The sequence below is a fragment of the Anomaloglossus baeobatrachus genome, chromosome 6, assembly GCF_048569485.1.
Source record: "Anomaloglossus baeobatrachus isolate aAnoBae1 chromosome 6, aAnoBae1.hap1, whole genome shotgun sequence".
Lineage (NCBI taxonomy): Eukaryota > Metazoa > Chordata > Amphibia > Anura > Aromobatidae > Anomaloglossus > Anomaloglossus baeobatrachus.
This window is the reverse complement of record NC_134358.1, coordinates 42,172,810-42,200,131: the sequence shown is the minus strand read 5'-3', so window position 1 is coordinate 42,200,131 and position 27,322 is coordinate 42,172,810. Positions and strand designations below refer to the sequence as shown.

The window sequence follows — 27,322 nt, the reverse complement described above, 5'->3', positions numbered from 1 at the left end:
GCCTATATTACTGGGAGAGACACTCCGAAAAAGGAAAACTTGAAACTTGGATCAGTCTTCAAACTGCATACCAGGGCGTCGTAAAATGAATGAAGGAATGATGATTGCAGACTGAAAGTCATAGCATTTAATGGAACAGACACTGTTTAGCAATTTTTCCTATCACTAGTTTTTTGTCAGTTTTGTGAAATATTTGACTATTTTTTGATGACATTTTTTATTTTTCAGCTTTCTCTTTGGTGGTTTATCATCTTTGGTGCATACTATTTAGTTTGTGTCCCATGTGCCAGTTTTTAGACTTAGTCACTTGATTGCCTATATTGTCTTTATACGTATTGCCTCGTCATCTCTCCTCGCGGGTCTCCAGCTCGACAAGTCAATTTATCAAGTGCGTTTATTTACATTTTTACCAGAATTTGTTGCAGTTTTCAGTTAAGCAGGAAGTTACAGGCACACGGCATATTGCACAGTTGTACTATGTAAACTTGTTTTTCCGCATATACTCCGCAAATGAGATGGTAAGGACTTTTTCTACTGTAATCACTGTCAAGATTACATCAGGTAATCATAGGGGAGGCATGTGATAAATAGTGCACTTCAACAAGAAATTGTTCTATTTCCTTGTTAACACAAACAGTGTAGCAGTATTATAGTCCAGACACAAGAGCACCGTGTGCACATCATCCCCTTCATATGTAGAATTACTTACAAAAATAGTGCAGTCACTGTGTACATACATTACATTACTGATCCTGACATACACCCTGTATTATACTCCAGAGCTGCATTCACTATTCTGCTGGTGCAGTCACTGTGTACATACATTACATTACTGATCCTGACTTGCATCCTGTATTATACCCCCCAGAGCTGCACTCACTATTCTGCTGGCGCAGTCATTGTGTACATACATTACTTATACTGTACTGATCCTGAGTTATATCCTGTATTATACTCCAGAGCTGCACTCACTATTCTGCTGGTGCAGTCACTGTGTACATACATTACATTACTGATCCTGACTTGCATCCTGTATTATACTCCAGAGCTGCACTCACTATTCTGCTGGCGCAGTCATTGTGTACATACATTACTTATACTGTACTGATCCTGAGTTATATCCTGTATTATACTCCAGAGCTGCACTCACTATTCTGCTGGTGCAGTCACTGTGTACATACATTACAGTACTGATCCTGAGTTACTTCCTGTATTATACTCCAGAGCTGCACTCACTATTCTGCTGGTGCCGTCACTGTGTACATACATTACATTACTGATCCTGAGTTACCTCCTGTATTATACTCCAGAGCTGCACTCACTATTCTGCTGGTGCAGTCACTGTGTACATACATTACATTACTGATCCTGAGTTACCTCCTGTATTATACTCCAGAGCTGCACTCACTTTTCTGCTGGTGCAGTCACTGTGTACATACATTACATTACTTATCCTGTACTGATCCTGAGTTACCTCCTGTATTATACTCCAGAGCTGCACTCACTATTCTGCTGGTGCAGTCACTGTGTACATACATTACATTACTGATCCTGTACTGATCCTGACTTGCATCCTGTATTATACTCCAGAGCTGCACTCACTATTCTGCTGGCGCAGTCATTGTGTACATACATTACTTATACTGTACTGATCCTGAGTTATATCCTGTATTATACTCCAGAGCTGCACTCACTATTCTGCTGGTGCAGTCACTGTGTACATACATTACAGTACTGATCCTGAGTTACTTCCTGTATTATACTCCAGAGCTGCACTCACTATTCTGCTGGTGCCGTCACTGTGTACATACATTACATTACTGATCCTGAGTTACCTCCTGTATTATACTCCAGAGCTGCACTCACTATTCTGCTGGTGCAGTCACTGTGTACATACATTACATTACTGATCCTGAGTTACCTCCTGTATTATACTCCAGAGCTGCACTCACTTTTCTGCTGGTGCAGTCACTGTGTACATACATTACATTACTTATCCTGTACTGATCCTGAGTTACCTCCTGTATTATACTCCAGAGCTTTACTCACTATTCTGTTGGTGCAGTCACTGTGTACATACATTACATTACTTATCCTGTACTGATCCTGAGTTACCTCCTGTATTATACTCCAGAGCTGCACTCACTATTCTGCTGGTGCAGTCACTGTGTACATACATTACATTACTGATCCTGTACTGATCCTGACTTGCATCCTGTATTATACTCCAGAGCTGCACTCACTATTCTGCTGGCGCAGTCATTGTGTACATACATTACTTATACTGTACTGATCCTGAGTTATATCCTGTATTATACTCCAGAGCTGCACTCACTATTCTGCTGGTGCAGTCACTGTGTACATACATTACAGTACTGATCCTGAGTTACTTCCTGTATTATACTCCAGAGCTGCACTCACTATTCTGCTGGTGCCGTCACTGTGTACATACATTACATTACTGATCCTGAGTTACCTCCTGTATTATACTCCAGAGCTGCACTCACTATTCTGCTGGTGCAGTCACTGTGTACATACATTACATTACTGATCCTGAGTTACCTCCTGTATTATACTCCAGAGCTGCACTCACTTTTCTGCTGGTGCAGTCACTGTGTACATACATTACATTACTTATCCTGTACTGATCCTGAGTTACCTCCTGTATTATACTCCAGAGCTTTACTCACTATTCTGTTGGTGCAGTCACTGTGTACATACATTACATTACTTATCCTGTACTGATCCTGAGTTACCTCCTGTATTATACTCCAGAGCTGCACTCACTATTCTGCTGGTGCAGTCACTGTGTACATACATTACATTACTGATCCTGTACTGATCCTGACTTGCATCCTGTATTATACTCCAGAGCTGCACTCGCTATTCTACTGGTGCAGTCATTGTGTACATACATTACTTATACTGTACTGATCCTGAGTTACATCCTGTATTATACTCCAGAGCTGCACTCACTATTCTGCTGGTGCAGTCACTGTGTACATACATTACATTACTTATCATGTACTGACCCTGAGTTATATCCTGTATTATACTCCAGAGCTGCACTCACTATTCTGCTGGTGCAGTCACTGTGTACATACATTACATTACTTATCATGTACTGACCCTGAGTTATATCCTGTATTATACTCCAGAGCTGCACTCACTATTCTGCTGGTGGAATCACTGTGTATATACATTACATTCCTGATCCTGTGTTATATCCTATATTATACTCCAGAGCTGCACTCACTATTCTGCTGGTGGAATCACTGTGTACATACATTACATTACTTATCCTGTGTTATATCCTATATTATACTCCAGAGCTGCACTCACTATTCTGCTGGTGGAATCACTGTGTACATACATTACATTACTTATCCTGTGTTATATCCTATATTATACTCCAGAGCTGCACTCACTATTCTGCTGGTGGAATCACTGTGTACATACATTACATTACTTATCCTGTGTTATATCCTATATTATACTCCAGAGCTGCACTCACTATTCTGCTGGTGGAATCACTGTGTATATACATTACATTCCTGATCCTGAGTTACATCCTGTATTATACTCCAGAGCTGTACTCACTATTCTGCTGGTGGAATCACTGTGTACATACATTACATTACTGATCCTGTACTGATCATTCTATCACTTTGCAGTGTTTTCATTGATGTTCTCCATCTCGCCTTGTAGACTATACTCGGATGCGGCGCTGTCGGGGACTTTCTCCAGGTCCTCAGCAGGAGGTTGCACGCCATATTATATTTAGGTTGGCGCTGTTTTATTGGCCACATAGGAAACATAGGAAACCTTCATACTCCTCGCACATCAGCAATGATTTGTCCCCGGCTGATCTGCAGAAACCACAGTTTATTCTATGAATGATTGGGGCCATATATTTTTATTATTATTTCTTCCCTAAGCAGAACAAGTGGTCGGATAGCAGCTGTATAACATATTGGTCTGAACACACCACATAAACCCGGTTTTCCTAGGCGTCAGTCATACTGACAGTATTTGCAATGTTGCTCAATTCTTTTATTTATTTTAGACGCATTGAAGCAATCAAAACATTAGGATGGAAAGCTGAACCCGATTTATATGTTTCTACAGAATCAGATAATTCTAATGTAATGGCTATTGATATTGAGCACTCGTCCTGATGACAGTAGGTGCTTTCCATAGAACCAGGGTTCATCTCTAGCCCAGGTTAGAATAGGTTTATTTGGGTTTTTCCCATGACTAATATCTACGGCGTATAAATGGTCGGCTCCATAAAAATCTTCTTGTAGAGCTCCAAGTGATGTGCCTTGTGTAATCTTCTGAATGAAGGTGTGTGGTGTGAAGTTCCTGGCTGAGGCTGCTGGATTTGCCTCCAGTTTAGAAGTGACTTCAAGGACACTTTACCTTCTCCTTTAGGTTGACCACATCCACAAAACGTCCCGCACACCCTTTCATCATGAGTGGTGCACACGTAGGCTGTGCTCGAAGACTTGGATGATTATTTGCACCATAATTTATTTGTGAATGGCATGAATCTTATATTAGATCCCAGTAATCACCAGGACTGGTCAATAGTAGTCAGCAGACCCCTGCATTATCCAGTACTCTACAGCAGACCCCTGCATTATCCAGTACTCTACAGCAGACCCCTGCATTATCCAGTACTCTACAGCAGACCCCTACATTCTCCAGTACTCTACAGCAGACCCCTGCATTATCCAGTACTCTACAGCAGACCCTTGCATTATCCAGTACTCTACAGCAGACCCCTGCATTATCCAGTACTCTACAGCAGACCCCCTACATTATCCAGTACTCTACAGCAGACCCTTGCATTATCCAGTACTCTACAGCAGACCCCTGCATTATCCAGTACTCTACAGCAGACCCCTACATTCTCCAGTGCTCTACAGCAGACCCCTGCATTCTCCAGTACTCTACAGCAGACCCCTGCATTATCCAGTATTCTACAGCAGACCCCTGCATTATCCAGTAGTCTATAGCAGACCCCTACATTATCCAGTACTCTACAGCAGACCCCTGCATTATCCAGTACTCTACAGCAGACCCCTGCATTATCCAGTATTCTACAGCAGAACCCTACATTCTCCAGTACTCTACAGCAGACCCCTGCATTATCCAGTACTCTACAGCAGACCCCTACATTCTCCAGTACTCTACAGCAGACCCCTGCATTATCCAGTACTCTACAGCAGACCCCCTACATTATCCAGTACTCTACAGCAGACCCTTGCATTATCCAGTACTCTACAGCAGACCCCTGCATTATCCAGTACTCTACAGCAGACCCCTACATTCTCCAGTACTCTACAGCAGACCCCTGCATTCTCCAGTACTCTACAGCAGACCCCTGCATTATCCAGTATTCTACAGCAGACCCCTGCATTATCCAGTAGTCTATAGCAGACCCCTACATTCTCCAGTACTCTACAGCAGACCCCTGCATTCTCCAGTACTCTACAGCAGACCCCTGCATTATCCAGTATTCTACAGCAGACCCCTGCATTATCCAGTATTCTACAGCAGACCCCTGCATTATCCAGTAGTCTAAAACACAGAACACAAGAGTCTTTAAGTTCACCAAGGTATGAAAACACCCCATAGACATCATAGTACAAATGTATAAAACATTTTATTGATAATAGTGCACAGGGTATTACAAAATTACAGAGCAACAATCAGAGTAACCGGAATGAGTAGTGAAGGAAGAGGGGAGAACCCCACGTGACCCAGGATAGATGTCAAGTATTGAAAACAGGACCTGCTAAACAGATATATATGTATAGTAGCCTCTTGTCTATAGAAAGGCCCAATGTGTCGCTAGTTTGTGGCCCAAAGCATTGACATATGGCCTTCAAATGGGCCATACATCAAATATAGCTAGAGGCCTATGTAGAAGAGACTGACACCATGGCCAAAATTCGCTACACAGCTAGGCTGTAACCTCATAGACAAATCAGAGGTGCCCAGGCTGTATAGCTTAAACAACTATCTATAGGACATGAGGGCTTACCAGTGACAAGCAGAACGTCCAGGAGTCCTGAGGGGCACGTGGGGACCGACGTCCCAACACGTGTTTCGTCAAATACTTCGTCGGGGGACGATAATTAAAAGGTGTGAGGAGTGGAGTTTAAAAAGGGAGCCTGATTGTCACTGACACGCCTCCATTCCCCATGTGCGCTGCAGTGGATGACCGCTACGGAGCGCGCCGCCGCGGCACAGTCTCGGCGGCCGGAAACCGGCGGAACAAGAACTTCCGGTGACGTCACCAACTAGTACATCCGGTTCCCCGCCGCACCGAGCGTTGCCATGGACGCGATACCAATCAAAGCGGAAACCACTGCAGCGCTGCGTCAGATGGACCAACCCCTTGTGGAAACGCCAATCCAACCTCCACAATCCTGTCATCAAAGATATGATGTCTAATGCACCAATGTATATTTAGGCGTTTTTGCATATAAGGATAAAATATCCCCTAGTAACACCTATACAAGGAATATATTACAAGGCACATACGTATTATGCATTATTTGTATACAAACACCACAAGTGGTGCTAATATGGAAGAAAAATAGAGGGAAGAGGAGGAGAAAAGATAGGCAGACGTCTGCAAAAGAGTATAGATATAGGAACATGGGCATAAGTATATACACAATGGTTTTCAACATAGAAATAATTACAGACAAATCCATGTCCATGTCTGTCACAATTGCGTAGCCTCCCAGTTTTTTGTTGTTCTGTAGACGCACATAAACCTCCATTTCTTCCAGATCGAAAATGATGGCAGACCCTTGGGGGCAGTGGAGGAAGGTGGGAAAGGGGAATTGGGGGGGGTTTTTTTGGAGGGAGAGGAAGGGAGGGGCCAGAATGGTCGAAATTCATGACAAAAACAGGTCCCTTAAAGTTAAACAAAAGATAAAAAACACACTGTTAAAAGAGTCATAGGACCAGCAATATATACAACATGAAAGATACATCTAAAAATATATCTACAAAATACGCTAGAGGTTACATAGTTATTCACACCTCTATTGCGTATTCATGGTGGACTCAGCCACCCAGAGGACCAAATCTCGAGTTAATTGAATCCGACTGGGAGGAGCACGACCCCCCTCTCTCCTCTCTCCAGTCGGACTCCTTTAGGATATCTCTATTATGGGGATAAGAGCAGCAGTTATAGAAATGGGGCGAAAGAAAGCCGCTCATTAAGCCCGTCCGGAGCCTGAGTACCCAAGACAAAGATCCAACGGCACTCCACTTGTGCCAACCGTTTTTTGAGGTCACCGCCCCGAATTCCCAGATGTCACGGACCTTAAGGGATGTGGGGTCACAATTGTGAACCTCCCTAAAATGTCTGGGTATCGTTTTTAGGGATTCGGGGTTGGTGGCCTCCTTGGCCGCCAGAACATCACGCACATGCTCCCTCGTGCGGATTCGGAGCTCACGTGAGGTCAGACCGACATATATCATGTTACAGCCACATGTGGCGTAATAAATTACGCCAGATGTGCTGCAAGAGATATATGCCCGAATGGAAAACTCCCTCTTTCCGTCCGCTGAAGTGAAGGTTGTAGCCCGAATGATGTTCTGGCAGCCTCGGCAGCCACCACAAGGGTAACAACCAACACGTTGGGGACCACATCCAAAGAGGGGGGTTCTCTTGGCCACATAGTGACTATGCACTAATGTGTCCCTGAGACTCCTACCCCTCCTTGCCGTCATCAAAGGACGTTCTGGTAAATATCCACGAAGGGAGGGCTCAGTATGGAGAATGGCCCAATGCTTGTTTAGTATACCTCTGATTTGGTCCCACTGTCGGCAGTAGGTGGAGATAAATCTCACCACTGGACTAGACGTGGGTTTTGTGATGACATTCCCAGAGAGGAGCTGGTCCCGCTGGGAGTGTTTAGCACGTTGGTACCCCTTTTTGATGGATCTCTTGCTATACCCCCTCGAAATGAACCTCTCCCTCATATCCCCTGATTCTGATTCAAAGCCATCATCCGACGAGCACAGCCTGCGTAACCGCAGAAACTGGCCCGTCGGGATGGCATTCACCGTTGACCTGGGGTGACCCGAGGTGGCATGGAGGAGGGAATTGACCGAAGTAGCTTTCCTGAAGATGGTGGTGGAAACAGCCCCGCTAGATTCCACCGAGACTCGAATGTCCAAAAATTCGATGGTCCTTGGTCCGACTTGATGAGTTAAGTAGATGTTATAGCTGTTGGAGTTAAGGTGACGCACAAAATCTTCCAGCTCAGAGCCGGTTCCCCCCCAGACGACCAGAATGTCGTCAATATAGCGCAACCAACACTGCGCATGGGAGCTCGCCGGCACGCCGTCCCCGAAAACCTCCCTCTCCCAATAGCCGAGAAAGAGGTTTGCGTAAGACGGCGCACAGGCCGCCCCCATCGCAGTGCCGCGCCGCTGGAGGAAGAACCGGTCTCGAAACACAAAGAAATTGTGCGTCAATATAAACTCCAACAGCTCCATAACAAGAGCGGACAAGGACCTATCGAGACTACACGAGTCCAAGTAGAATCGCACGGCGGCCAACCCATCCTGATGACCAATACTGAAGTAGAGGGCCTCCACATCCATTGTTACCAAAATCACCTCCTCCTCCAAGATAAGACCCTCCAATCTCCTTAGGACGTCAGCAGTGTCTCTGACATAAGAGGGCAACGTCTCCACTAAGGGATGTAAGTAGTCAATAAATTTACATGTGACGTCGCACAGCCCTCCCATGCCAGAGACAATGGGACGCCCAGGAGGTGTCTTTGGGTTTTTATGAATCTTGGGGAGGAGGTAAAAAGTTGGAACAACAGGTGTTTTTACAAGGAGGCCCTCATAAATTTTTTTGGGGATGATCCCCTCCTCAAATGCCCTCAGTAAAATCAACTCCAGGCCATTGGTGAAGCCACGTATGGGGTTATGATGGAGAGGTTCATATGCCTCCCGGTCCCTTAATTGCCGCCATGCCTCCTTCTCATATAACTCCACCGGCCAAATTACCACATTCCCGCCCTTGTCGGCAGGTTTAATCACCACCCCGTCCAGTGATTCAATCTCCCGTAGTGCCATTTGTTGTTGTCGAGTAAGGTTGTTTTTACCCCCTCTCCGTGGGAGTTGCTGGATATCTTTTGACACTAGTTCACAGAAAATCTGAACCGGGGGGCATAAAGACAAGGGCGGAAATGTGGCAGACCTTGGCATTGTGTGGCGTGGGAAATTACCTGCTTGTTGGTAAGCCGACTCCTCCTCTAGCTCCTCAAGTGCAGCAATAGCCTCTTGTTCACGGATGGAAGTACTAGATTCCCCTGTGGCTCTCTTGGAATGTAGTTTATGTAGTACCAACTTCCGCAAGAACAGATGGAGGTCTTTGATTACTGAAAAGAGATTGAAGTTAGTATGGGGCACAAATGACAACCCCAACTTCAACACCTCCGTCTGAGTGGGGGTGAGGACATGCTTGGATAAGTTGATTACCTCCATCTGTCCATCACCACCCTTTTTCCGGGCTAGAGGAGGAGGGGCCGACCGTCCACCACCCAACGCCAAGGTCTGTTGATTCCGAGCCTGGACTGACCTAGTGTTTGGTCTTACATTCCTGGTATTTTCAGAAGCAGTGTCTTCCTCCAATGAGGACATAGATGAGGCAGATATTGACATGGACGAGGCATGGTGTTTCTTCTTTTTGGGGAAGGGTATACCTCGCCAGCGAAAGACCTGACCATTTTTATAGTCCGTGACGTCACGTTGGTATTTCTTCGTCTTGGTACTCAGGATCTCCTTTTCCCACTTAGTAAACTCCTTATCAAGTGAATCATTATACTTGGACAACTCCTCAGGGGTAAGTTCAGAGTCAAGGTTGGCCTGAGCGTCTGCAATTTCACTCTCCAAATCTTTAATGGATTTTTCATTCAGCTCTATAAGGAGCTGCATGAAAGTCCTGGAGCAGTTGGACGCGGCCTCCTCCCACTTTGTTTTAACTGTCTCATCTGAGACCACAAAGGAAGGGAAGACCCTGACTCGTAATCCCCTGGGGACTAGTCCCCTGTCAATGTATCTTTTCATAAAAGCCACGTTCCACCACAATCGTGTCTTCTTATTCAGCATGGTTTTAAGACTATTCATGCGGTCTATGGTGGACCTAGAACTCATAGTAGGTAAATCCTCCCCTCCAGCTTCAAAAACTCTGTCCAGTTGGGTTTCCCACGTTTTTTCGCGGGCTTTATAATCCATGGAAACCTGGATAAGGCCTGTGATAAACCACAGAATAACTGTCATATATAACATAAAGATCCAGAAATTATAGGCAACAACTCAATAATGCATTTAAAACACAGAACACAAGAGTCTTTAAGTTCACCAAGGTATGAAAACACCCCATAGACATCATAGTACAAATGTATAAAACATTTTATTGATAATAGTGCACAGGGTATTACAAAATTACAGAGCAACAATCAGAGTAACCGGAATGAGTAGTGAAGGAAGAGGGGAGAACCCCACGTGACCCAGGATAGATGTCAAGTATTGAAAACAGGACCTGCTAAACAGATATATATGTATAGTAGCCTCTTGTCTATAGAAAGGCCCAATGTGTCGCTAGTTTGTGGCCCAAAGCATTGACATATGGCCTTCAAATGGGCCATACATCAAATATAGCTAGAGGCCTATGTAGAAGAGACTGACACCATGGCCAAAATTCGCTACACAGCTAGGCTGTAACCTCATAGACAAATCAGAGGTGCCCAGGCTGTATAGCTTAAACAACTATCTATAGGACATGAGGGCTTACCAGTGACAAGCAGAACGTCCAGGAGTCCTGAGGGGCACGTGGGGACGTGGTCTCCAGTAGTCTACAGCAGACCCCTGCATTATCCAGTACTCTACAGCAGACCCTTGCATTATCCAGTACTCTACAGCAGACCCCTGCATTATCCAGTACTCTACAGCAGACCCCTGCATTATCCAGTACACTACAGCAGACCCCTGCATTATCCAGTACTCTACAGCAGACCCCTGCATTATCCAGTACTCTACAGCAGACCCCTGCATTATCCAGTACTCTACAGCAGACCCCTGCATTATCCAGTACTCTACAGCAGACCCCTGCATTATCCAGTACTCTACAGCAGACCCTTGCATTATCCAGTACTCTACAGCAGACCCCTGCATTATCCAGTACTCTACAGCAGACCCCTGCATTATCCAGTACTCTACAGCAGACTCCTGCATTATCCAGTAGTCTATAGCAGACCCCTACATTCTCCAGTACTCTACAGCAGACTCCTGCATTATCCAGTACTCTACAGCAGACCCCTGCATTATCCAGTACTCTACAGCAGACCCCTGCATTATCCAGTATTCTACAGCAGACCCCTACATTCTCCAGTACTCTACAGCAGACCCCTGCATTATCCAGTAGTCTATAGCAGACCCCTACATTCTCCAGTACTCTACAGCAGACTCCTGCATTATCCAGTACTCTACAGCAGACCCCTGCATTCTCCAGTAGTCTACAGCAGACCCCTACATTCTCCAGTACTCTACAGCAGACTCCTGCATTATCCAGTACTCTACAGCAGACCCCTGCATTATCCAGTATTCTACAGCAGACCCCTGCATTATCCAGTACTCTACAGCAGACCCCTGCATTATCCAGTACTCTACAGCAGACCCCTACATTCTCCAGTACTCTACAGCAGACCCCTGCATTCTCCAGTAGTCTACAGCAGACCCCTACATTCTCCAGTACTCTACAGCAGACCCCTGCATTATCCAATACTCTACAGCAGACCCCTGCATTATCCAGTACTCTACAGCAGACCCCTGCATTATCCAGTACTCTACAGCAGACCCCTGCATTATCCAGTACACTACAGCAGACCCCTGCATTATCCAGTACTCTACAGCAGACCCCTGCATTATCCAGTACTCTACAGCAGACCCCTGCATTATCCAGTACTCTACAGCAGACCCCTGCATTATCCAGTACTCTACAGCAGACCCCTGCATTATCCAGTACTCTACAGCAGACCCTTGCATTATCCAGTACTCTACAGCAGACCCCTGCATTATCCAGTACTCTACAGCAGACCCCTGCATTATCCAGTACTCTACAGCAGACTCCTGCATTATCCAGTAGTCTATAGCAGACCCCTACATTCTCCAGTACTCTACAGCAGACTCCTGCATTATCCAGTACTCTACAGCAGACCCCTGCATTATCCAGTACTCTACAGCAGACCCCTGCATTATCCAGTATTCTACAGCAGACCCCTACATTCTCCAGTACTCTACAGCAGACCCCTGCATTATCCAGTAGTCTATAGCAGACCCCTACATTCTCCAGTACTCTACAGCAGACTCCTGCATTATCCAGTACTCTACAGCAGACCCCTGCATTCTCCAGTAGTCTACAGCAGACCCCTACATTCTCCAGTACTCTACAGCAGACTCCTGCATTATCCAGTACTCTACAGCAGACCCCTGCATTATCCAGTATTCTACAGCAGACCCCTGCATTATCCAGTACTCTACAGCAGACCCCTGCATTATCCAGTACTCTACAGCAGACCCCTACATTCTCCAGTACTCTACAGCAGACCCCTGCATTCTCCAGTAGTCTACAGCAGACCCCTACATTCTCCAGTACTCTACAGCAGACCCCTGCATTATCCAATACTCTACAGCAGACCCCTGCATTATCCAGTACTCTACAGCAGACCCCTGCATTCTCCAGTAGTCTACAGCAGACCCCTACATTCTCCAGTACTCTACAGCAGACCCCTGCATTCTCCAGTAGTCTACAGCAGACCCCTACATTCTCCAGTACTCTACAGCAGACCCCTACATTCTCCAGTACTCTACAGCAGACCCCTGCATTATCCAGTACTCTACAGCAGACCCCTACATTCTCCAGTACTCTACAGCAGACTCCTGCATTATCCAGTATTCTACAGCAGACCCCTGCATTATCCAGTATTCTACAGCAGACCCCCTACATTCTCCAGTACTCTACAGCAGACCCCCTACATTCTCCAGTACTCTACAGCAGACTCCTGCATTATAAAGCACCCCTTCAGTAGCCTCTGCTTATCTCACCATTTTTCAGCCCATCCCTGTATATTTCAGTGCACTTTAGTGGATCCATATATACTTTAGCACGGGTCAACATGCCCCTGCCAATGTCTGCACCCTTTGGTAGTCCCCTGCAGATCTCCGCACCTTTGTTAGACCTCCAGCTGATCTCTGCACACATCAGCACCCTGTAGCAGCTCCTGCAGATGTCAGAATCTTTCACCTGACCCGTTGATCTTAGCAATTTTCAGCAGATCAGTGTTTTATTTTAGCACTTTACTGGATCCATGTAGACTTTAGCACCCACTGGTTGACCCTTGCTGATTTCTGTACTCTTTTGCACACCCCGATAGACGGTAGCACCCTTCTCTTTGGTAGACCACTGCAGATTTCAACGACTTTTAGCAGACCTATGCAATCATCAGTGCTCTTTAGCAGATTCCTTCAGATGTCTGCACCCTTCAGCAGACCCTGGCTAACAGCAGACCATTAGGTAGACCTTTTTCTTACTTCAGCACCTTTCAACAGACCCTTGTTTACAGCAGACCATTAGGTAGCCCTTTGGTGCTTACTTCAGCATCCTTCAGCAGATCCTGGCTAACAACAAACCGTTAGGTAGCCTCTTGCTTACTTCAGCACCCCTCATCAGAGCTTGGCTAACAGCAGACCATTAAGTAGCCCCTAGTTTACTTCAGCACCGTTCAGCAGACCCTGGCTAACAGCAAACCATTAGGTAGCCTCTTGTTTTTTTACAGCAGACCCTGGCTAACAAGACACCATAAGGTAGACTCATATCTCAGCGCCTTTTAGCAGACCCTGACTAAACAGTAGACCGTTATGTAGACCCTTGTTTCATCACCTTTCAGCAGATCCTAGCTATCAGCCTGCCATTAGGTAGCCTCTTGCTTATTTCAGCACCCCTTAGCAGACCCTGGCTAAGAGCAGAAAATTAGGTAGCCCCTTGTTTACTTCAGCACCTTTCAGCAGACCAGAAGGTAGCCCCTTGGTTACTTCAGCACGCTTCAACAGACCCAGGCTAACAGCAGACCATAAGGTAGACCCTTGTTTCAACACCTTTCAGCAGACCCTGGCTAACAGAAGACCTATAATATGTTGCCCCTTACTTACTTCAGCACCCTTCAGCAGACCCCTGCACCCTACAGACGTCCTCACCATTCAGCCAACACCCAATGATACCGGCACCCTTCAGCATCCAGCACCATTGCTGCAGACCCTTTCAGCTGCAGACAATCTTCCTCTAGAGACTATCCTGTAGAGTTATGGCTCCTCTCCGCCTCCCCTCCTTTTGCTGGAGTTTCTCACACTTTTCGGAGAGTCACAAGACCTATCACTCCCCATTTAAGTCTGTAGGTATTAAATTCGCAGAGTTAGAGCCCCAGACTGTACCTTATATCCTATAATGCTAGAGGCCTGTTACCCGTTTGTAGAATGAACACATCTATGCCGGGTATTTCATCACTTGCATTTCAGGACTTTCTAAACAATGAATTATCCCTTTAGGCAAAATATAAACAATTCATTGAATATTTTTTTATTTTTTTTTTTACTTTCCAAAAATACCCTTTACAAGAAATGACTTTGTGCTGCAGAAGAATGCTGCGCGGCAAGAGCAGAATATGTCCCCGATGACACAGCGCAGGATGACGGGGCACCGAGGGTTGCTTAACTTTTTCCCAGAGAAGAATTTCAAAGCTTTATATTATCTACAGCAAAGTCTTCCAGGAAACGGGCCAATAATTCTCAGACGCCAAACTCGCACGCTTGTTTTGAAGATGTGTTATCTGTGATTACTGTTTGAGCAAGCACCTTTCAGAAAACCTGGTTATATAGGTCACTTACCCGGTATTTATCAGGCTTAAAGGGCAGTTCCACTAGAAACTTGCGCTGGAAGCAATGGTGCAATACATGGGCTGAAGATAAACTCTGATGACTTTTCTTTTATAAATATAGCTTTGGCTTTATACCTTATACTCGTTATCACTCCCGTCATGCCTCAGGATGGAGCATAGATTTACATTTCTTCTTTACACCAGGAGACAATTTTCCAAATGCCTGAAGGTCCCACCTCTTAGAAACCCAAGATTGGGGCTCTGCGCCTTTTGTCTTGATTTCCCAAATTCCAACCTCTTAGAAACCCAAGATTGGGGCTCTGCGCCTTTTGTCTTGAGTGGAGCCCAATAACATATTCTTCACCTCTACTCCATTCATTGTCAATGGAAAATAGTGGAGTACTGTGCTCCTCTCCTATAGACCATAAATGAAGTAGAGGTTAAGCAAGCACTCCTCCGCTCCACTGAAAACAGGACACTAGAGCCCCGTTTTCAGGGTTTCAGAACGGCAATCACTAGGGGTCCTAGAAGTCGAACCATTATTGTGTCCTCTATCCTCATTTTCGTTGCGAATAAGCTATAAGATGAGGTTTCTGACTTCTGGAACACCCAATTGTTGAAGAAAACTAGGGGCTTTTGTTGTCAGACAAAAGAGTAAAGCCTGCTTTACATGGTACGATCGATTGTGCGATTTCACAATCGATCGTACCCGCCCCCGTCCTTTCTGCGTCACGGGCAAATCGCTGCCCGTGTCGCACAAAGTCAGTAACCCCCGTCACACATACTTACCTCTCGTGCGACCTCGCTGTGGGCGGCGAACGTCCACTTCCTGAAGTGGGAGGGACGTTCGGCGTCACAGCGACGTCACACGGCCGCCGGCCAATAGAAGCGGAGGGGCGGAGATGAGCAGGATGTAAACATCCCGCCCACCTCCTTCCTTCCACATAGAGCCGGCGGCGGCCGCGGGAGGCAGGTGAGCTGGTCATCGTTACCGTGGTGTCACACGGAGCGGCGTGTGCTACCACGGAAACGATGATCAACCAAATTAAACGATATTATGGAACCTAACGAGCAGTACCCGACTCACGATTTGTGAGCGATACTGCGTCGCTAGGAGGTGTCACACAGGCCGGCATCGCCACCGATGCCGGATGTGCGTCACAAAAACCGTGACCCCGACGATCTATCGCACGATAGATTGTCTGGTGTAAAGCAGCCTTTAGACCATCTGGCTGTAGACCTTATCGGAAGATTCAGAAACCGTTGATTGCTGCTCATCTATTGCAGGTCAATAATCCAATATATGTGATTATCTAGTAGAAAGTGAAAAATAAAATATAAAATGCCTCAAATGGGGGTTGGACAGTTGTTTAATGCTATTGTTCTTGTTTTGTCTCCTAGTGGGCATTACTCAGGAGGAAACCTTCGAGGATGACGATGAAGAGATTGCGGTCACTCAGAGCTTTGCTAATTTCACCTGCCCTATAACACAGGTATAGTACACAAAGGGATCATCGGGTTCTGTCGTATTTGGTATCGTTGTGTCTATAACAGTCTGATCTATCACAATATGAAATTATTTAAACTCCAGAAAGAAAAAAAAACAAAATAATCAAAGCTCCAGAATTGATGATTTTTAGTTATCACGGTTCTCTATAAATATACATTTTAAAGGCGTTCAAATGTCAGACACCGCACAGCTTCATAGACAAGGAGGGGAGAAAATAAATAAATTATATATATATAATTAGTCAGTTTTTCAGATTTTTCTCTTTATAGGTATATTTTTGAGTAAAATGTAAATTGTTCTCTTATTCCATAAACTACTGGCAACACGTCTCCGAATTTCCAAGCAATAAATTCTGTATTATTTTCTGAAAATGAGAAATGGTCAAAATAGCAAAAAAATGCATTGCACACGCCTCAAATAATGCAAAGAAAACAACTCCATAATCATTTAGAAACATCAATACTAATGTTTAACCTCAAGAAGAGTTCAGAAATCAATATTTTGACGAATAACCATGATTTTTTAATCCCAGCTTTCATGCGTCTTGGCTGCTTTCCACCAGTCTTTCACACTGCTTTTTGGTGACCTTATGCCGCTCCTGGTGCAAAAATGTAATCAGTTCTTCTTTGTTTGATGGCTTGTGACTATCCAACTTCCTATTGATTACATTCCAGGGGTTTTCAATCGGGTTCAGGTCTGGAGATTGGACTGGCCATGACAGGATTTTGATGTGGTGCTCCTTCATCCACACATTGATTGACCTAGCTGTGTGGCACGGCGCCTTGTCCTGCTGGAAAAAACAGCCCTCTGAGTTGGAAAACATTGCGGCTTGATTCATACGTTCTTCGCAAAGTTTAATCTGCCCAATTCCAGCCTTGCTTGAAGCATCCCCAGATCATCACCGATCCTCCACCAAATTTCACAGTGGGTGCAAGTCACTGTGGCTTGTACGCCTCTCCAAGTCTCTGCCTAACTATTAGACGACCAGGTGTCGGGCAAAGATGAAAATTAGACTCATCGGAGAAGATCACCTTACTCTAGAAATTGGGCAGATTAAACTTTATACAGTGCCTACAAGTAGTATTCAACCCCCTGCAGGTTTGATAAGATGCAAATAAGTTAGAGCCTGCAAACTTCAAACAAGAGCAGGATTTATTAACAGATGCATAAATCTTACAAACCAACAAGTTATGTTGCTCAGTTAAATTTTAATAAATTTTCAACATAAAAGTGTGGGTCAATTATTATTCAACCCCTAGGTTTAATATTTTGTGGAATAATCCTTGTTTGCAATTACAGCTAATAATCGTCTTTTATAAGACCTGATCAGGCCGGCACAGGTCTCTGGAGTTATCTTGGCCCACTCCTCCATGCAGATCTTCTCCAAGTTATCTAGGTTCTTTGGGTGTCTCATGTGGACTTTAATCTTGAGCTCCTTCCACAAGTTTTCAATTGGGTTAAGGTCAGGAGACTGACTTGGCCACTGCAACACCTTGATTTTTTCCCTCTTGAACCAGGCCTTGGTTTTCTTGGCTGTGTGCTTTGGGTCGTTGTCTTGTTGGAAGATGAAATGACGACCCATCTTAAGATCCTTGATGGAGGAGCGGAGGTTCTTGGCCAAAATCTCCAGGTAGGCCATGCTATCCATCTTCCCATGGATGCGGACCAGATGGCCAGGCCCCTTGGCTGAGAAACAGCCCCACAGCATGATGCTGCCACCACCATGCTTGACTGTAGGATGGTATTCTTGGGGTCGTATGCAGTGCCATCCAGTCTCCAAACGTCAGGTGTGTGGTTGGCACCAAAGATCTCGATCTTGGTCTCATCAGACCAGAGAACCTTGAACCAGTCTGTCTCAGAGTCCTCCAAGTGATCATGAGCAAACTGTAGACGAGCCTTGACATGACGCTTTGAAAGTAAAGGTACCTTACGGGCTCGTCTGGAACGGAGACCATTGCGGTGGAGTACGTTACTTATGGTATTGACTGAAACCAATGTCCCCACTGCCATGAGATCTTCCCGGAGCTCCTTCCTTGTTGTCTTTGGGTTAGCCTTGACTCTTCGGACAAGCCTGGCCTCGGCACGGGTGGAAACTTTCAAAGGCTGTCCAGGCCGTGGAAGGCTAACAGTAGTTCCATAAGCCTTCCACTTCTGGATGATGCTCCCAACAGTGGAGACAGGTAGGCCCAACTCCTTGGAAAGGGTTTTGTACCCCTTGCCAGCCTTGTGACCCTCCACGATCTTGTCTCTGATGGCCTTGGAATGCTCCTTTGTCTTTCCCATGTTGACCAAGTATGAGTGCTGTTCACAAGTTTGGGGAGGGTCTTAATTAGTCAGAAAAGGCTGGAAAAAGAGTTAATTAATCCAAACATGTGAAGCTCATTGTTCTTTGTGCCTGAAATACTTCTTAATACTTTAGGGGAACCAAACAGAATTCTTGTGGTTTGAGGGGTTGAATAATAAATGACCCTCTGAATAAACTTTTCACAATTTAAAAAAAATAAATAACATTCTTTTTTGCTGCATTTCACACTTCCAGGCTGATCTACAGTCCAAATGTCACAATGCCAAGTTAATTCCGAATGTGTAAACCTGCTAAATCTGCAGGGGGTTGAATACTACTTGTAGGCACTGGATATATATGTATATATATATATATATATATATAATACTGTGTATGTATATATAGATATATATAGATATATATATATGTAGATAGATAGATAGATATACACAATTATTTTTTGCCCAGGAATTTATACATTTATATATTTTGTTAAATATATTTATATATACCTTCATTTACATTTTATAAATCGCACCGAATTATAAGACACACCCCAAATTTTTTAAAAAAAAGATAAAATAAATAAAATATTGGGTCTATCTTATAATTCGGTGGTGTCTTACCAGGGTGAGGCAGCATCAGTGGTGGAGCAGGGTCACAGGATACAGGGGCTGTGGTGGAGTGGGGCGATGCAGCGTGCAATGCAGTGGGTATCCCAGATGCTCTTTGCGGGCGATTTAAGGCAGAAACATCCAGAAACTGCCGGCGGTGCGGGCTTCAAAGAAATGGCGCCCGTAGTCGGTGCGTGTACAGATTGAGCTAGCGGCTCAATGACGAGCCAAGATCTCATCTGAGCACGTGCCACCTCCGGGCGCCGTTTTACTTAAGTCCACTGCTGGGAGATTAATAGCTCGGAGGTGGCACGTGTGCTGATGAGATCTTGAGCAGAGAGCTCCATATGCGCACACGCCGTCTCCAGGCGCCGTTATTTGAAGCCCGCACCACTGACATTTTCAGGATGGCCGCTGCCTCACCACCCGCAGTGAGCACTAGCGCTGCCCGCAGCATTGCCCCTGCCTCCTGTGACCATTCACCACCACCTCCCAGTAAGCTACATTTGGCTTATAAGACGCACACCTCAATTTTTGTTTTTTGTGTTTCTCGTTATATTACATTGTAAAATGAAGGGTGTCGGTCGAAAATACAGTTCACCCAGCGAAAAAGAAACGAGCCTCATACAACAATGTCCACAGATTATATAAAACTTAGAAAAAGGAGACAAAAAAACAAAAATGTCCAGGCCCTTAAAGAGTTAATGACCTATTCCGAGGATAGAACATCAGTTTTAAAGAACCACATAATCTGAATCCTGAATCTTATCTCACCCTTAGAAGTAGCCAAAACTTCCAGGTTAACGTCAAGAATCGCCGGTATCCGACCTTGACCCATTATGCACTTGGATTTGGAGCGTGGACAGGTTGGGTCTCTGGATTAGCTGTCCTCATATGTGGAAAACTAAAATGCATTTCACTAGAGCAGGCCACCATCGTCCGGTCCTGGAATCCCCCTTTAAGACAGGATTTCGGTTTTCTAATAAAAGCCATATGGGGCTCGGCTATCACTGTTGTGCTCGGGAGACATTGCGATCCTTAGTGCCTTCGTCAGGTCATGTTTACACAAGGTCACACAGTATTGCTGCACTCTAGGCTTTTATTGCACAACCTGTTTAGGTTCGTTAACCTCCAGAGCGGTAATCATCAGCGCAACGGTTTCCTGGGGGCAGTGCAATTGGTCTTTGGAATTTCAGAAATATCTGTCTTCTTCATCAGCAGACTATAAAGCGAGGATCAGGACATCACGCTCGGTCTCCAGCGACGCTCTCGTTTTAGAAACCATATCTGCATAGTTATCTAATAGGGAAAAAACAGCCGTCAATCAGTTTCCAGCATTGAGGATCCGCTCTTCATCAGTAATGTCATGGTGATCGATGCGTGATGCCAAGAATGAAATCTTCTGATTTGTGAGATTATAATACTTAAGAAAGGTTGTATAGTTATTGCTTCGTGCAGTCACTTAGTTCTGAGGGAGGTAAAACCAGGATGATCAAGGGCGTAGCTGTAATATGTGCAGGGGCTGAAATCATACCCCGGGCCCTGAAGGCTACAGGGGACAAAAGGCCCCTTTGGCTCATATGAACTTACAATATTTCTGCGTCCTATAGGAAATTTTGGATTGGGCCCTCAAGCTTCAAGTTACACCACTGGTGATGGTGGTTACTGCAATATAGCTGAAGGCCATTGTAAGGTTATGAAGGCCACACAATGTTGTTGAGGTACCCAAGTATCCATTCATCACATGGATGTAAATCCTCCTCTGTATTCAAAATGTACAGTATAATTTGTACTATAAAGGTAGACCTAAATGTTTATTTAGTAGGCCTTCCCTTACTTGATGAAATGGTCACGGTCAACACTATCTTTTCGGCGATGTATGCTCTTTTTTTTTTCTTCACTTCTTCTCCCCTTTGCCTCATAAAATCTTGTAAAAATGGCTAAAATCTTTTTTGGTCAAAATGAAGACTGACTTCCATCTCACTGAGGTATTAGATTACAGCCGCCTATTTAGGTCTATGCAGAGGGGGGGGCAGCAAAGTGAGAGAGAGTGGAAGCAACACATACAGCACGGGTGTACAGTCCATAGCGGCAGGCCACGCAGCCATTATGGGGCCCGTGGTGTGGAAGAGCCCTAGGTCGAACGGCATCGGACCCCTCCTTCCCCTCATCACAGTTTCAACAGTATCTGCATCCCTAAGATGCAGACACAGTTAAACCATCAGGCTTGGTTAGGACCACTCGAGGATCGTCCGGCACAAACAGCACATGAGCGATGGCTGCACTATATCTGGCCATGCAGAGGACGCCCAGGTGCCTGCTGGGTTAGAGCAGAAGAAGGGGGCCTCAGCATTGCAGCTCACATATGTATTAAATAAAGTATTGGGATTTTCACCTCTCTACCTGTGGATGTACAAACCTTGGATTTATCGCCTATCCACTATGTAGATATAATAAATCTAAAATCGATGGAGGTCTGTCCGCTGTGACCCTTACCAATCACCAGAAGAAAAAAATCAAGAGCTCTGATTGGTTATTTACAACAGTACCATAGACTTTAAAATGGGGTGGTCTAATCCCTGCTCGACCTGAATTCTTTTTACATTTTTACCACAGTTTTGCAGGTTAGGCTACTTTCACACTTGCGTTGAACGGCTTCCGTTGCTATCCGCAGCCTTGAGGAATTACGGTAACCGTTGCAGGAAACCGTTCTATTCCTCATAGACTTCTATTAGCTACGGATAGCAACGGATGGTCTTGCGTTGCATCCGTTGCACGACGCAGCGTCGTTATTTTGACGCTGCGTAGGGCGGAGGAAACACTGTATAACGTTTTTTGAGCAGCGGAATCCTTAGGATTTTGCTGCGCATGCTCTCTCTGCCTCCCTGCACACGTAACCAGGGTAAACATCAGGTTACTAAGCAATGCGCTTTGCCTAGTTACCCGATATTTACCCAGGCTACGGGTGCAAGGAGCCAGCGCTAAGCGGTGTACGCTGCTAACCAAGGTAAATATCGGGTAACCAAGCAAAGTGCTTTGCCTAGTTACCCGATATTTACCCTGGCTACGTGTGCAGGGAGCCCGACCCCCTCCCGCACTCCACTCCACATGTACATACGCACACACACAGACGCGCACACTCACACTCACTTGTCCCCAGCCTTGCATTCCTCGCTGCACTGACGTCCTCAGCGCCATGATCCCGCTCGGCTCCGCCCCCCTCACATTCTCGGCGGCCGAACGATCAGCTGATCACCCGGCGACCGGCTGCTGTGAGCGATCAGCTGATCACCCGGCGACCGGCTGCTGGGAGCGATCAGTTGATCACCCGGCGACCGGCTGCTGTGAGCGATCAGCTGATCACCCGGCGACCGGCTGCTGTGAGCGATCAGTTGATCACCCGGCGACTGGCTGCTGTGAGCGATCAGCTGATCGTTCACAATAGTCTGCCACCGGTAAAACGAAAGCAGAAAAAAAAAAAATTCCGTTGTTTTGTACGATCCATTGCATCTGTTGTGCCACTATATGCAACGCATCCGTTGCATCAGTCACACAACGCAATGCAATGGATGCCGTTCAACGCAAGTGTGAAAGTAGCCTTAGCAGTAAACCCACTTTATAAAAGCGGGATCTGTGTACAAGTTTAAGCATCCAACCCTTTCAAAGGGTTACAATAGTGGCTGTTAATTGGTATTTTTCACATGGAAGACAAATATAATACATGGTGCTTTCTGACTCATACTCTACTGAATTAGTCTGTATAGTAATATACAATACTGCTATACAGTATGCTGCCTTTTACTAGTGTACAGACTTGTTGGTTTACAAATCTTTCACTAGATAGCATGAAACAGAATATCGGGTGGAGCGTGCAAGATAAATATATTCCACTTTATCTGCTCCCTTAGTAGTGATGGGATGATGTCCGTACGAAACTGAGAAAATCTGTGTGTGTAATATATAATGTGTATACGGTATATATTATTATTGTTACCTGGCGTAAATGCCGCTGTTCTCTTGAATCCAGGGATGTTTTCCTTTTGCTTCTGTGACTCTCCATTCCCGAAATATGGCCCCCTCTTCCTATGTAGTTAAATCTAATCTAAATAACCAATTGGGCGTGGTCATAAAGTACATGCCCATATGGCATTGTTGAAGAACACACCCACTTGGATAAAAAGACTATATTTATACACCAGGAAGAGGAGGCCATATCTCAGGAACGGAGAGGAGCAGGAACAAAAGAAAAACTACGCCGAATTCAGGAGAACGGCGGCTTTTACACCAGGTACAAATATTACATATTTATGGCAAATTATTAATCCTTTTTAAAGGGAACTTTGGAATTAGATGAGGGAAATTGGACAGAAGTACACCTAGCTCTGCCCGTTCAGATTTATAATATGTCATATTGTTAACCTGCGGTTTCATCACAGATGGAAATGGAAAACCCAGTGAAAAACAAAGTATGCGGTCACACGTATGAGAAAGACGCAATTGTACGCATGATTGAAAGCAGACACAAGAATTCTAAAAAAGCCAGGTGGGTTCCCAAAAATCTGTTTTCGTTCTTGATATAATATGGAAGTAAAATCTGTGTGAAATGAATGATGCATTTATTGCTTCCTTATCACTTTTAGTACATTTTCATTTCATGTAATACTCAGCTGGGTATAGGGGCCGCACATAGAAAAAAAATAATTTGGAGGGTGGGCCGCATTCTTTGCAGGACAAAGTAACATTTTTAGTTTTTGTTTTTTGTTTTTTTATTTTAAGCTTTTGATCATTTTTATGAACATTTTTGTCACATTTAATTTATTTAAATGACATTCATTGTATGAGTTATGGTAAAGTTTTCTAGCTTTGGTCATTATGGATATGGTGATAACAAACATGCACTTTTTTTGTTTACTTTAGTTTACATATAAAATAGCATATTTTTTTTCATGCTTTATGTTGATTTATTTTTTTTTACATTTTTGCAATTTTTTCCCCAAATTAACCACCTACTGTTATATTGTCTTACAGATGGCACAATCTAGTAATTCTGGCCAACATCTTGTAGTAATGTCCCTATCTTGTAGTAATGTCCCCATCCTGGTCCCTATCTTGTAGTTATATCCCCCATCCTGGTCCGTATCTTGTAGTTTTGTCCCCCACGCTGGTTCCCATCTAAATCCTCATCTTGTAGTATTGTACCCCATCCTGGTCCCGTTCTTATAGAAATGTCACTATCCTGGTCCCCTTCTTGTATTAATGTATTAATGTCCTCATCAGGGTCCCTATCTTGTAGTAATGTCCCCATCCTTGTCCCTATCTTGTAGTAATTTTCCCTATCCTGGTCCCCATCCATCCTAGTCCCATCTTGTAGTAATGTCCTCATCCTAGTTCTCTAATTGTATTAATATCCTCATTTGGGTTTCTATCCTGTAGTAATGTGACTTTTCCTGGACCCTATCATGTCGTAATGTTCCTAATTCTGGTCCCTATCTTGTAGTAATGTTCCCCATCCTGGTCCCTTTCTTGTAGTAATGTCCCTTCTCCTGGTCCACTTCTTGTAGTAATGTCCCTTCTCCTGGTCCCTTTCTTGTAGTTATGTCTCTTCTCCTGATCCACTTCTTGTAGTAATGTCCCTTCTCCTGGTCTCTTTCTTGTAGTAATCTCCCTTCTCCTGATCCACTTCCTGTAGTAATGTCCCTTCTCCTGGTCCCTTTCTTGTAGTAATGTCCCTTCTCCTGGTCCACTTCTTGTAGTAATGTCCCTTCTCCTGGTCCCTTTCTTGTAGTAATGTCCCTTCTCCTGGTCTCTTTCTTGTAGTAATCTCCCTTCTCCTGATCCACTTCTTGTAGTAATGTCCCTTCTGATCCACTTCTTGTAGTAATGTCCCTTCTCCTAGTCCCTTTTCTTGTAGTAATGTCCCTTTCTTGTAGTAATGTCCCCACCCTCATCCTCTTCTTGTAGCAATGTCCCTTCTCCTGATCCACTTCCTGTAGTAATGTCCCTTCTCCTGGTCCCCTTCTTGTAGTAATGTCCCTTCTCCTAGTCCCTTTTCTTGTAGTAATGTCCCTTTCTTGTAGTAATGTCCCTTCTCCTGATCCACTTCTTGTAGTAATGTCCCTTCTCCTGATCCACTTCTTGTAGTAATGTCCCTTCTCCTGATCCACTTCTTGTAGTAATGTCCCTTCTCCTGATCCACTTCTTGTAGTAATGTCCCTTCTCCTGATCCACTTCTTGTAGTAATGTCCCTTCTCCTGGTCCCTTTCTTGTAGTAATGTCCCTTCTCCTGGTCCCTTTCTTGTAGTAATGTCCCTTCTCCTGGTCCCTTTCTTGTAGTAATGTCCCTTCTCCTGATCCACTTCTTGTAGTAATGACCCTTCTCCTGATCCACTTCTTGTAGTAATGTCCCTTCTCCTGATCCACTTCTTGTAGTAATGACCCTTCTCCTGATCCACTTCTTGTAGTAATGTCCCTTCTCCTGGTCCCTTTCTTGTAGTAATGTCCCTTCTCCTGATCCACTTCTTGTAGTAATGTCCCTTCTCCTGGTCCCTTTCTTGTAGTAATGTCCCTTCTCCTGATCCACTTCTTGTAGTAATGACCCTTCTCCTGATCCACTTCTTGTAGTAATGTCCCTTCTCCTGGTCCCTTTCTTGTAGTAATGTCCCTTCTCCTGATCCACTTCTTGTAGTAATGTCCCTTCTCCTGGTCCCTTTCTTGTAGTAATGTCCCTTCTCCTGATCCACTTCTTGTAGTAATGACCCTTCTCCTGATCCACTTCTTGTAGTAATGTCCCTTCTCCTGGTCCCTTTCTTGTAGTAATGTCCCTTCTCCTGATCCACTTCTTGTAGTAATGACCCTTCTCCTGATCCACTTCTTGTAGTAATGTCCCTTCTCCTGGTCCCTTTCTTGTAGTAATGTCCCTTCTCCTGATCCACTTCTTGTAGTAATGACCCTTCTCCTGATCCACTTCTTGTAGTAATGACCCTTCTCCTGATCCACTTCTTGTAGTAATGTCCCTTCTCCTGATCCACTTCTTGTAGTAATGTCCCTTCTCCTGATCCACTTCTTGTAGTAATGTCCACTGTTGTGCCGTTCTTGACTTGCACATTTGGCCCGCAGGCGCCGTTGTCGATTGTGGTCCATCCAAGGGGCACCGATGTTAGCACTTAATTTCAGCTAAATGTACGTCTTTGGCCGTACATTCAATTGAAATGTATTGACGCTCAGAGACAAGCTCTCTGCACCGCAATTCCAGTGCCCGCTGCCGTCCAATCAGAGGCCAGCAGCTGACTGCTGTGTATAGCAGTCACAATATACACCACCGTACCGGCTCGCTGACGCTAGCTGCTGGCCTCTGATTGAACAGCAGCTGGCATTGGTATTGCGGGCACTGTAACGCAACATGGAAATATGGCATTGGTACAGCAGGGCAGCACGGATGGAACAACATAGGTTGTTTTGGTTGGACGGCTGCATGAAGATCAAAACTGCAACCCCAGGAAACGATGAAGTAAAGTTGAAGCAAAGGAAACTGGTGTAGCAGAGTTGTAATTCATAGGGAAATAAGGTAGACTAAGCCATAAAGTTGACTTTGCAACACAGCTTATTGTAGCGTTGATATGGAATAGTATAGTTTCATGCAAGTGGGGTAGCAAAGTTGACTCACAGCTAAGTTTGTCAGAGTCCAGTGTTGAACTAGCCCAGCAGTATAGCAAAATTGAAGCAGTAGCAGAGCTGTGTTTCTCTGAGAGTACAGGCAGAGCTGGCATAGTAGCATAGCGGATTCTGTCGGTTGATAAAGAAATCAGGAACCGATGTCGCAGTTCACTGTAGTAGCTTGGGATGCTAACTATCTGAATATTGAATCGCTGCCGATAAGGCCTGTGAGTTTGATATCAGAGGTGCACCCCAAAAACAGAATGAGGACGCATTGTGCAGT

General features: G+C 44.9%; 1 protein-coding gene across 2 annotated transcripts in view; it reads left to right on the top strand.

Moving 5' to 3' along the window:
* The window catches only part of NSMCE2 (NSE2 SUMO ligase component of SMC5/6 complex), a 287,424-nt gene that overhangs the window by 259,065 nt on the left and 1,037 nt on the right, over positions 1-27,322 (top strand). For both annotated transcript variants that reach the window (XM_075352874.1, XM_075352875.1), the window contains exons 5-6: positions 16,380-16,471; positions 23,823-23,929. In XM_075352874.1, the coding sequence (XP_075208989.1) occupies positions 16,380-16,471; positions 23,823-23,929 (199 nt within the window). The remainder of the gene's footprint in view (positions 1-16,379; positions 16,472-23,822; positions 23,930-27,322) is intronic.